We start from the raw sequence: 11,789 nt of genomic DNA, 5'->3' as shown, positions 1-11,789 counted from the left end.
CAGAAGAAAATGCTCTGTTTCAAATGTGCTCTCCTTGTGATGTCACAGTGGGATTCTGGTTAAAAAAAAATCCCCTCCCCTCCCCTGATATCTCCACCCATAGACTCCACCCCCAGACTAGAACAAAACTTTTACGCAGGTCGGCCAAGCTCAGGGGGGTTAGGGACATTGAATTTGAAATTTGTTAAATTGATAACTATTTCTTTAAGTCAGTTAAGTCACTTTGCAAAGTGGCTTCAGTGATTTAAAGACGAGGATTTCAAACTTTTTTGTCGGTGTTCTGCTGACGGGAATTTTCACTTATTTTTAAAAACAAACAGTCGTCGTCTCCAGCTCACGTCTTCTCAGTGTGCTCAATTTTAAAATGTGCAAGATTTTATTATCTATCTTCCTGGCAATCTACGGTGGAGCAGAATAACTGTACATGTTGTGAAGAAGAACTGGAAACTACAGGTCACAGATGGTGTGATGTGATTGATTGGCTGAAATTTTATCCGACCCCGTTCTTCAGAAATAATTTTTGGAACTATAATGAAGGACAAAAACTATCATGCTAAATACATGATTTACCTCCGGGAATTGTTTTAATCATAAATGTAAATCACACCTCCTATTGACTGTTTTCATGAGAGAATTAGTTCTTTACTGTAAATCCCTGAAGTATACAGACAAAAATCGACTTCACATTATCGATTAATTACATTTATTTGAAGAATCCCCTCAGCCTTCTTGCCTGAATACGTTCATTTATAATCTTTTCCCCTGTATTATTATTTTTGTTGAATTGTTATTTCTCTCCGTTCTCGAAGCGCCTGAAAGAACGGAGGTTTTGATTTCCGTGCGTGCGTGCGTCATGACGTCAGAACGCGGACGCGGACGCGGAAGTGATGATTGAGGCTGCTGTCAACAGTCCACCGTGCGGGTATAATAGGTAGAAATAGAAGATACATGTCAGACGTGTGTGCTCTTTACCTGTGCAGAGGTGAGGTGAGGTGACGTGTGCAATGTTAACAGAGCACGAGGAGACGTTTGGAGGCATCAGTGACGTAGACGTGCTAACTTAAAGCTAACGGCTAACAGCTAACAGCAGGTACAGTCTGATGAATAAATACATATCACATGTTTTACTTTAATTTATCAATAAAACTACCTCTGTGTGTGACTTCATCCTGATAAACTGTTTGTGTGAAACGTTAAATACACTTTTAAATCTTAAAATCAGAGTTTTGGTGAACTTTAACCCCGAGGCAGGTTCAGGCTCTAAAATGAACTCTTTTGGTTTCTCTAAGTGCTGCAGCAGCCAGTATGTCCTCCTCCTAACTTCAGATTCTGCTCCTGAATGCTCTGGATTTGTTTGGACCAGAGAAGGTAGGCGCTTTTAAGACCCCCCCCCCACATGGCTGTTTTGGACGCCCCTCAGTTTGTCAGATATGAGAGCAGTTATCAGGTCAACAGGTGTTGCAGTGATGGAAGCGGTCAAGAGAAGTGGTTCAGATAGAAGTGATTGTACCCGACCTAAGAGAAATAAAGAAACAGAATAGAATAGAATGACTTTATTGATCCCAAACTGGAAAATTGTGGCGTTACAGCAGCAGGTTATCAAACACACAATATGAGCAAATAAACACAATTTAATATTAAATACAAAGTAAATAAGCACTAAAAATATCAAAACTAAGGATGAGAATATATACAAGCAGGATTTAACTAAACATTATTAGTCTTAAATATGAAGATTAAATGTAAATGTGCAACAACAGAGTAGTAAATGGACAGTTTTGGTGTAATTGGCTGGTAAGGGGCAAGTTAACTCTGATTGGTTGTTTTTTTTCAGACCTGAAAAGTAAAAACAAACTAAATACAAAGGAAGCTGCTGACAGATAGAGATCATCATCATCACACATTTAAATATTGTTGGTGACATTCAGTGATCGTGATCTGTCGAGTAAACCAACATTTTAATGAAATAAAATCACAGCTTGTCGTCTTCACTGTGTTTTAGAGTAACACATCTTTGTGTTGTTGTCAGAGAGCAGCCATGGCCGAGGCCGGAGCTCACCTGACCTCCACCTCTGTGAACGAGCAGCCGTCCATCTTTGAGGTCCTCGCCCAGGAGTCTCTGATGGAGGCGGTCAGACCGGCCCTGAAACACGCCATCAAGGTGAGGGACGACCTGCTCCTCCTGAAGCTCCTCAGTCAGCTGCACTCTGTTGAGCCCACACTGTTAGACCCCACGTGGGCCAAGTCTGCTCTGATTGGTCTGCTGATCCGCTCTGTCGTTATTGGTCAGTTGCTCAGCACGCGGCTCGGAAATTTCAACATGAGCTGCAGGGCCACAACGAGCCAATAGGCTTAGATCAGTGATGTCACACTGACAATGACGCCGCACTGACAAATTTTTATGGAGGGGGGCTAGAACCGAGTGTTACGTGCAGCTAATGCTACAGCTAACAGGAGGACATAGGAGAAGCCACGTTTCTGCAGACTTTGAATTTGTGCGCCTAGATGTGCCTAAACATGCACAGGACACTTGGAAAACACACTAAAGAGCAGATAAAACCAGAAAAAGAAGAATATGGGACCTTTAAATAAAGTGTTTACTAAAATGCACTTTGAAAAAACATCAATTATTGTGTTAATGTTGAAATGTTGAATGAATTCAAGAGTTGAAATTGGCTTCTTGTCGATGAGCTGCTCCTCCATTAAACATCAACTCTTGATCTGAAGTCCTCTTCCCCGACATGTGCATGATGGAGTAACTGTTTTCTTCCTGTGACCTTCACGACCTCCTCAGGTTCTCGCCGAGTCCAACCCCTCCCGTTTCGGCTTCCTGTGGCGGCGCTTCGACGAGCTCTACCTGCTCCTGGACCTCGTCCTGCAGAACCACTTCCTGTCCCACTGCAGCGCCTCCTTCTCTGAAAACTTCTACGGTCTGAAGAGAGCTACTGGACGGGGATTCGCCGTCCGCCTGGGGCTGAACAGGAAGTCACACTGGCGCTCTCTTCTGCTCCTGTGCCTCGTGCCGTACCTGCGGGCCAAGCTGGAGGTGACGCTGGCGCAGCAGAGGGACGAGGAGGACTTCTCCATCCGGTTGGCGCAGAGCAGGAGTCAGAGGCTGTACCGCGCGGCCGTCGCAGCGTATCCCTACGTGAGCTCGGCCTGGCAGGCGTGGGTCTTCTGCCAACAGATGCTCTACGTCTTCGGTGTCGCCAAGACCCATAATCCTCTTCTGTGGCTCGCCAGGGTCCGACTGGCACGACTAAACGCTCAAGATATCAGAGACCTGGAGCTGAAGCCAAGCAGAGCTGAGCACCCAGCTGAGGGGAGGTGTGTGTGTGTGTGCGTGTGCGCGTGCGCGTGTGCATGTGCGTGTTTTATCTTATCTATTCTGTTTAATGTTTATTTTCAGCTTTCTTGTCTGTGCTGCTGCAACGCCCGAATTTCCCCTCTGAGGATCAATAAAGTATTATCCTTATCCTAATAGTTTATCCATTCAAACGGGAAGAGTTGTAGTGATCTTTCAGTCCTGATGTCTCGCATGCTTCACCTCGTCTCCCCCAGTGAGCTCTTCTAATCAGATACTTCGGTGTAAAGATGAGAGTCTCTCAAAGAAGTCAAGATTTTAGTGAATGCAACTATTAATGCAAACGCAGACAATCCCTGTTTCCAAGTTAACATGAAAAAGAATCCTGATAAAAGCTATCAATTAAGTCCCTGAATTACCTGAGAGACTTCAATGATTAGGTATCATCATTGATTGATTGATCATCAGGACCAACCTTCGCGCCTGGGGGGTCAGGGGCCTTCTCCGTTGCCGCTCCCACCCTCTGGAACTCTCTCCCTAGAACATCAGAGACTCCCCCACACTCACTTCCTACAAGAAATCCCTAAAAACTCACCTTTACATCACCGCCTACAACCACTGACTCTCATCCTCTTCCCTGGACTTCTATGTTGTATTGTTCTCTTAGTTTTTGTTTTGTTTTTTGTTGTTTCCTGTCAAAGCTTCTTTTAGTATTTAGAAAAGCGCTTTATAAATCTAATTTATTATTATTATTATTAGTGGTAGCTCATTGCGATTCAATACGATCCTGCCGCCCAAGGCGAGGTAAGAATAGCGTGCAACCTTGAAGAAATAGAACTTACCACCATGCCTCTCCCTTGTGTTTGCAGCCTGCTGCAGAGGGCGTGGTGGTTGATGTCACAGACAGCGAGGGGTGCGGCCCTCTCCCTCTCCTCCTCCCTCTCCATGGGCGTGTTCTTCCTGCAGTTCCTGGAGTGGTGGTACTCCTCAGAGAACCAGAGCACGGTGAAAACGCTCACCTCCCTGCCTGCGCCTCCACCCCCGCTCCACCTGAGGCAGGACCAGAACAACCAGGAGCCTTCGTCCAATCACAGCGGAGACGCTCAGTCCACCTCCAACACAGTGAACTGTCCGCTGTGCAGAAGGATTCGAACAAACTCCACGGTGCTGTCGACGTCTGGTTTCGTCTTCTGTTACAGGTGTATCTACACGTTTGTGAAGGCGAATCGACGCTGCCCGGTCACAGGATTCCCCACTGAGCTGCAACACCTCATCAAAATCTACTCACCGGAGAGCTAGAGCAAAATGTCCGGACCTCTCACACTGAAATCTGTTAAATAAAACTGAGGCCTTGTTCTAAAAAAAAAGTGAAGAAAACTCCAGTATTCATGAGCTGCAAGACTCTGTGAAAAAGAAAAAACACACTGTGATTTCTGTTGTCAGCTTTCTGAAGATTTAAATGTTTTGCAGGAATTTGTTAAACCACATTTCCATTTTCGAAATCAGGCAAGTTAAGGAAAAGCTGCGCAGAATTGTTTCTGTTTACCAATTATGAAGTGTGCCTTTAAAGAGAAATGTTTTGTTTTTTTATAAATCACAAAAATGCTAAATGTTCAATTCACACTGAATTAAGTTAATTATGAAATTAAATTAGTTAGTGGGGGTGGAACTGTTTTCTAAAATGCTATAATGGATATAAATGGGTTGAGCTTGAATAACACCAAAAGCAAAAAATGTATAAATAAAATGAAGTATTTACATTTTAAACTGCTGTAAGAGTTCTTTATAACTTCTTTGAATCCTTTGCATGTCCATCATGTTGAAGCGATGTGATCTAGCGTCTACACTTACTTGAGGAACATGAACATGAGCTGCAAGTATGAACATGTGTTTCAGTGTCTATGAAATTATATTTTAACTGTTTATATTTGTTCTGTTTTTATTTGTATTGCTGCAGAGCCCCGCTGGAAAAGAGACCTCGGCCTCAGTGGGTTCCCTGCTAAAATAAAGGATAAATAAAAATGTGAAAACTTAATTGTTGTTTTGAGTTGTTGGAAGTCTTAGAACTAAAAGGTTTTGATTTAAGGTATTTATAGTTTTATTTTTTGTGCAAAAATATTTGCAGCATGCTAGCCCACTAACCTCACAGATTTTTCCATCTTGACATGTTAAAACTTAAAAGAAATTGATTTGAATTTTAGCACATTTTGAAAGTTATAGATTTGATTTGTTACAAGGGTCTGATATTGGAGGATCAAGCTTTCATGCATTTGCAGTCAGCAGCCACCTAGCTTATCTCAGGTGACAAAAATTTTATCTCAGGTGACCGAAAATTTTTAAAGGTGCAGAAAGGCCGTTTTACGTGAAATAAGTGGTTAATGATTGAAAGAAAGTCGGTGAATTGCTTTATTGAGTTTCCAGACAAGTTTAACAACAGGCCCACTTAAAAAAAACAACAAAGAAACAGATAATCAGGATCAACATCACAACGTTACAGTGAGAGTAATAAAAAAAAAGGGCTTCGTTAAAATATCCACAAACCCCCTGAAATCAAACAGAGTGAAGAATCACAAGAGTCACCTTCCCTTTTTAAGCTCCTGTAACGCGATCAGAAACAGAAAATCAGGACAATTAGAAAAAAAACAAAAAAACGGGCTGAATCTTCAAAAAAAGGGACAAGTATCACCATCAATAATAGTCACAGTAATAGATTGCTCGAATAGCGTGTATTGCACGTGTACACATATATGCACTTTATATACATGTGAGTCAGCGAGAACTAGACACATGTTGTATCGTCGCAACAGGAAAGAATCGGGATAAAATGACTGCACGGACGCAGAGTAGTCAGGAATGTGCTTGTGATCAGTTCCAATAAAATGAGTTTCAGATTTTTCAGTCACAAGTTTGACGAGAGAAAAAGGTAACAGAGAGAACATGTCCCGTCCAAAACAGAAGGAGGTAAAAGAGGGAGAGACGGTGACAATCCAACTGATACTGAACCTCGTCTGTCCCACCAAAAAGTCCAAAAATACTCCCCTCCCCCCCATCCCCCGCCCCCATACACACACACCGCAACATAGCAGGACACTACAGTTACACCACAGTATCAAACATAGCAAGAAATATACAGTATTCATTTATGTAGCAAAATAGTGTTTGTTTTTCTATCCTGGTGGGGTCCACACTCAGATTGATAGTGCAGTGGGGACCAATTTTTTCTATGTGTTCCCCAGGTGTGTGTGTGTGTGTGTGTGTGTGTTTGTCTTACTGTACTGGTGGGGTTCGTAAGCAGATTGACAGTGCAGTGGGGGCCCTTATTTTTTCTCTGTATTCCTCAGGTGTGTGTATATGTTTTACTATCCTGGTGGGGTCCATAACCAAATTGATCCCCAAGTGGGGACCAATTTTAATTGTGTGTAGGTGTGTGTGTTTGTTTTGTGTCCTAGTGGGGTCCATAACCCAATACCTCACACATTGGAGCCCATTTTTTCCCATAATGACTGATTCCTTGTCTCCATAGTTATGCGAGTGTGTGTGTGCAGGTGGTAGCAACAGTAAAGGTGTGTAGCCTCTGGACGTTCTGATTAAACTGTACAGTTTAAGTTGTTAAAAGTTTAAAAAACAGGTCCAGAGCTCAGCGCGCCATGGTGACCCCTCCCAATTTTAATCTTTTTTGTAGACTGATCCCTTTGTTGGACAAAGTATATCTCACTTTCACTCTACAAATGAAATAGTGTTGTAGCATATGATGATTTTATAATTTGTGAGAAGCAAATTCTTGTCATATTTTTACTTGTTTGGGTGTAAAATGATGATTACTTTCAAACTGTTTAAGGAGGTGGCAGCAGACACGATACGATGAAGTCGTTTTGGGACAATTACAGGCGAGCAAGTTAAGTACACTAAAAGTGCTTGTTTTTGCAACTGATTTTTTTTTTCATAAAATATCAAAACTGTCAACTCTTTACATTTGAAAAGCTGGAAGCAGGTAGTGTATGGCTTGTTTTGCTTTCAAAGCATAATGCTATATAATCGTATATGTTTTCCTGGTGAAACCACCCAGAACTGGCCTCTTAAGATTCAGTCGACAATCTGTTTGTATGTGACAAACTTCAAGGATTATTCAATGAGTGACAATTTGGATATGTGGATGATTGGTTACCTAGCTTTGTGTGTTTGTGTGAGGTAAGACAGTTGAAAAAATTGTGTGAAAAACAATTTGTAAAGCAATCCACACCAATCTGAAAGTGACTCACATGGTTGAACTTATTGCAAGTCATGGACGTACTTAAAAAAAACTAAAGGTTGAAGGTGCACATTGCCTGTTTATAGGGTCATAAACCCCCCCTGAAAAAAGTATGGAAAGCCATATATAAACCCATCATGAAATATCTGCAGTAGATCACTCACTGTTCAGTAAACTGTCTGACAAATATCGCCAAGTTTTGTTGATAATTTGTGGATACTGTGTTCTTATTTGCTAAGGGATCGATCACCAAAACCTCAGAAAATCAAGGCTCAATATGTTGCACAGAAACTGAATTTAACCCTAAGAGTTGAAAACAATATAATTTAGGCTGCATCTCCTCTCATGGCCGCTAGAGGAGAAATAAATTCTTCAGAAGAGGATCACTTCATGTTGGTGATGGTCATTTTTAAAAACGGCCAAAATATTAAGGCATGTTTCAAGGATACAGGTTGCCTTATTGACAGGCCCCTCAGTTGCTGCTTCCTTATTCAACTACAGCTGTTCAATTTGTTCCTGCATGAACTCCAGTCGAGCTCAGATGTCAAAACAAACCCAAACACTACAAACGCTCCGTTGTCCCCCAACCAAGAGGCCCGGCTGTTACAGATGTAACTGACATAGAGGACAGTATGGCCTTAGTGTTCACATTAGTACAAAAAAAGACTACACTTAACTGCCTGGAAACACAGCTCAATAAATCAATCATCAATCAATACTGTGTCCATTCCACTTGACAGACAACGCACACAAACATCACTAAACCACATATGTCAAAGCTAGAAGGAGTTCCATAAGTAATGTAAGCTGTGATGCGATCTGCAGTGTTACCATGGCAAGTCAGGCGTTTTGTTTCTCTCTCTCTGCTGTCCTGTCAGTGTTGTATTGCTTTGAACAGATGAGACCCGGAGGTATGAGCTACAACGCTCACCACACCACAGTGGGTCCTGGGAAATAAAACTATGGGAGCAGTAAGATCGTGTCCGGGAGAGTTAGCTTAATGATACCACTCAAAAGTGTTTTTTTTTTCTCTGTTGAGTTACTATTCACCATATACACGTCTGCCATTTTCCTCTGATGTCAAGCTCAGGGTGGAAAGAACAAATACTTTTACTATGTTGAACTGCTGAGTTTCCATAAAACAGTAGAGAATCTAACTGAACCTCATCATGTCACTGTTTTGATAAACAGCAACAGTTACAAAAGAGTAAACATTAGCATTCTTAGCTAATAACCCTTTAAAGTTTTACACAGCATAATAGTAAAGGCATAAATCTGAAGAAACATTACTGTTAACTTCAGGAGAGTTTGCACATTCAATTTCTTAATTTGCAAGCTTCGCTAACAATTTGGCCTGTCAAAGAGATGGATAACTAACAGCTCTGTTAGCTAGGAATTTAGGACTTTACTTGATTTAGCTTGTCAAAAAATAATACCGGAAAAGCCTAAAAACAAAACAAATGATTCAGTTAGCAGAGAGTATTGGGAGTATTCAATTTCAGGCGCAACTTCTAGCTGAAATTGAAGCTAGGAGTCTGTGGAATGACTCCTAGCGGTTGTCCAATGGTAGCTAACCGGTTATCAAATTTGAAGTCAAACTTTAAAATATGCCCCAGTTTCCAATTTTTCTAGTTCCACTGTTTTTGAGATTTCTAAATCAGGAACAGTGCATTAAGACGTGATGACAGCGTGTTAGCTTCCCACTCGGAGTTTGACCTCACAGGGAAATGGCTGTTTCTTTGAATATGGTCCATAAAAGTGGACAACAGAATGGTCCAGTTTTGAAGCTTTATTTCCACCAGATAACGTTGGGTCCTCCAATGAAATTTGTGATAATGGAAAGCCCACTGAACGTTATAACATTTTGATTTAAAATGTTGATTATGCTTTAATTAACAAAACAAAAAGCTTGATGCTTTGAAACAAACATTGGTGGTTGGAAAACAACTCTATAAAAGAGTTACAGTGAACAGAAAGGAGACTCGTAAAGGTCAGCAAACTTCAGCCCCGGTCAGCAACCCTTTTCAACCATTATGAAGCTTTTAAGTTAAGTTTTAAAACAACTGGCTTAAGTTCAACTTCAAATAAAATGCATAACTTCAATTGTCCAAAAAGGCCTCTGTATTCTGAGGCTGTTCAAAACTTAAGAGGAACAGGTATTAAAAAAAATACAAATGTAGAGCAGAATTGTTTATCTGTCAAAAGGATAAACATGTGGAACGGTTTTGATAAAGATTAAAAATCTGTTGTTCACTGAGTAAACAAAAGATTATGTATGACAAAATATATATTTTTTAAGGATTGGGACTTGTAGCTGTCTTGTTCTGATTCTCACTTGTTTACTATGAAATGCTTAGAACTTAAGCTTAATTTTCTTTTTGTATGAAATGTTAAAAAAGATGTTTTTGAAGATTCGAATCACATGAAGATTCAGCCGATATCTTTGAGGTCAGTTTAAAACCCAAAATGTGTTTATTTATACATTTTGAATTCACTGATAACTGCAAACTTTACAGCCATAGAGCGAAAACAAAGATCAGTTTTTAGTTTTCATTAGTGTTAACATTCTTATTAGTGGCTAAGAAAAATAACAGACCCACATTGTATATTTTCAACTTTGCTGTTGCAACACATAGTTTAGGTAAAAAAAAATGTGATTGAAATGTCCATTTAAAAGCTGGTGATTAAGATCAGAATATGAATTTGCGAGCTAACAAAACATCATCACTGGACCATCCTGTTGCCAATACATGACCTTTGACCTTTTTTATTCACTATTCCGCAGTTGCTGTTGTTTGCCTGTGGAGGGCAGCACAGCTTGCCTGGTCCTGCCAGAGGAACTGGAGCTCGCTGTCCACCTTCAAGAACAACAACTACCAAAAAACAACAACAACAACAACAACATCCAGACATACTGAACATCTGTAAACAAACAGACCATGTGCTTTCTTCCGGTCAATCAGCCAAACCATTAAAACGTCAGACCTCCAAATAGAATATATTCATGAATCCAATCTGGTTGGATAAACACTGTTTACATATGTATATATATATTTATATAGAATATTTTTTTTAACCTTTTTTATACAAAAGAAAGAAAGTATTTTGTGTTTTTTATACATGTAACTATGTACAGATATAGAAAAGTGGCCACAATGAGTCTGCTGTGACGTAACCATGGGCAACAGGACAGAGGACAGTATTTACACCAAACAGGAAATAGTCCAAAAAGTCTAAAAAAAAAAAAAGAAAAGAAAAAAGGGACCCACAATCCCCCTCTTAAAGACGTCGGGATCCCATCGGGGTCACTCAACCAAAGTAAAGTGAGGGAGAGGCGTGACAGATGTGGTCGTCTGAAGTGATGCGGTTTACAAATCTCCAACAATGAATACTGCAAAAAACCAGACCGAGTCCTGAGACACGCACCAGATCACATCAAAGTTTGACTGAATATTATCAAGAATTAAATATTAGTATTCTATGGAGATTTTCTTTTAACTTGAAAATGTAAAGATGGCTTCAGAGGCTTCTCCTCACTCTGTGTGGAAACACCTGCTTTGAGTGTTGTAAGATTCAACAATAAATACAATTCTTAGCAGTTTGAATACATTTCTAAATACAAAACTATCTCAGCTCTCATGATTCCTTCTCTTGGTGTCTCTCTCTCAAGGTTCCTAAATAGTGAGATAAGAACAAATTAAGGCATCCAGATGAATAAACAAAGACTCAAAAATGAAACGACAACAGTGTGTGATGTGTTATGTGTGTGTGTGTGTGTGTGTGCGCATCGGTGGGTTTCTTCAGTCCTGATTGGCTGGTTGGTTCACTGAGGTGCTGTGGTGTTTTGTGGTTTCTGATTAGATGGTTTGTTATTTTTTTCTTTTTTCAAAAAGGCACCTAGTTCCTCCGCGTCCTCAGCTCATTTTAAAATAAGTTATTCCTTCTGTGTTAGCCAACCCCAGGGTCGCTCAGCCTGTCTCTCTGCGGGACAGACAAGAAGACAAGACGTCCACTCGGTGTCCGATTCAAATTAGTGTTCTCCACAGTCATCACCCCTCTGCGGAAAAATGGGGGGAGTAGGAATAAAGTCGAAAGAAGAGTGATCAGATGTGGAATAATTCAGTGGTGCTGTGTACAGGAGATAAAGTATACAAGACGTGTCTCCTCTTGGCCCTCTCCTCCTCTGGTTTCCTCAGAGATGCTAACAAGTCGTCCGCTCCTCCTCGGGCCCCGAAG

The 11,789-nt window shown here is 40.8% G+C and overlaps 2 protein-coding genes across 4 annotated transcripts in view; one reads left to right on the top strand and one right to left on the bottom strand.

The window, feature by feature from the left end:
* The first annotated feature begins 866 nt into the window (after nt 1-866).
* Nucleotides 867-5,339, top strand: pex12 (peroxisomal biogenesis factor 12). 3 transcript variants are annotated; one of them, XM_065965180.1, is made up of 5 exons: nt 867-1,090; nt 1,298-1,368; nt 2,030-2,161; nt 2,795-3,327; nt 4,174-5,339. In XM_065965180.1, exons 3-5 carry the CDS (start codon nt 2,039-2,041, stop codon nt 4,601-4,603), a joined length of 1,086 nt encoding a protein of 361 aa, XP_065821252.1. In that variant the 5' UTR covers nt 867-1,090; nt 1,298-1,368; nt 2,030-2,038; the 3' UTR covers nt 4,604-5,339. The 3 variants fall into 3 exon arrangements, with proteins under 3 accessions (XP_065821252.1, XP_065821251.1, XP_020509764.1); XM_065965179.1 differs by having other exon boundaries at nt 1,290-1,368; XM_020654108.3 differs by lacking the exon at nt 1,298-1,368.
* Nucleotides 5,340-5,696: 357 nt separating this feature from the next.
* The window catches only part of hdac5 (histone deacetylase 5), a 33,734-nt gene continuing 27,641 nt past the window's right edge, over nt 5,697-11,789 (bottom strand). The window contains exon 28 of the mRNA XM_065965186.1: nt 5,697-11,789. This exon is cut by the window's right edge and continues 266 nt beyond it. The gene's annotated coding sequence lies outside the window, so the exon portion shown is untranslated.

The sequence above is a fragment of the Labrus bergylta genome, chromosome 16, assembly GCF_963930695.1.
Source record: "Labrus bergylta chromosome 16, fLabBer1.1, whole genome shotgun sequence".
Lineage (NCBI taxonomy): Eukaryota > Metazoa > Chordata > Actinopteri > Labriformes > Labridae > Labrus > Labrus bergylta.
This window is presented reverse-complemented; position numbering and strand designations above follow the sequence as displayed.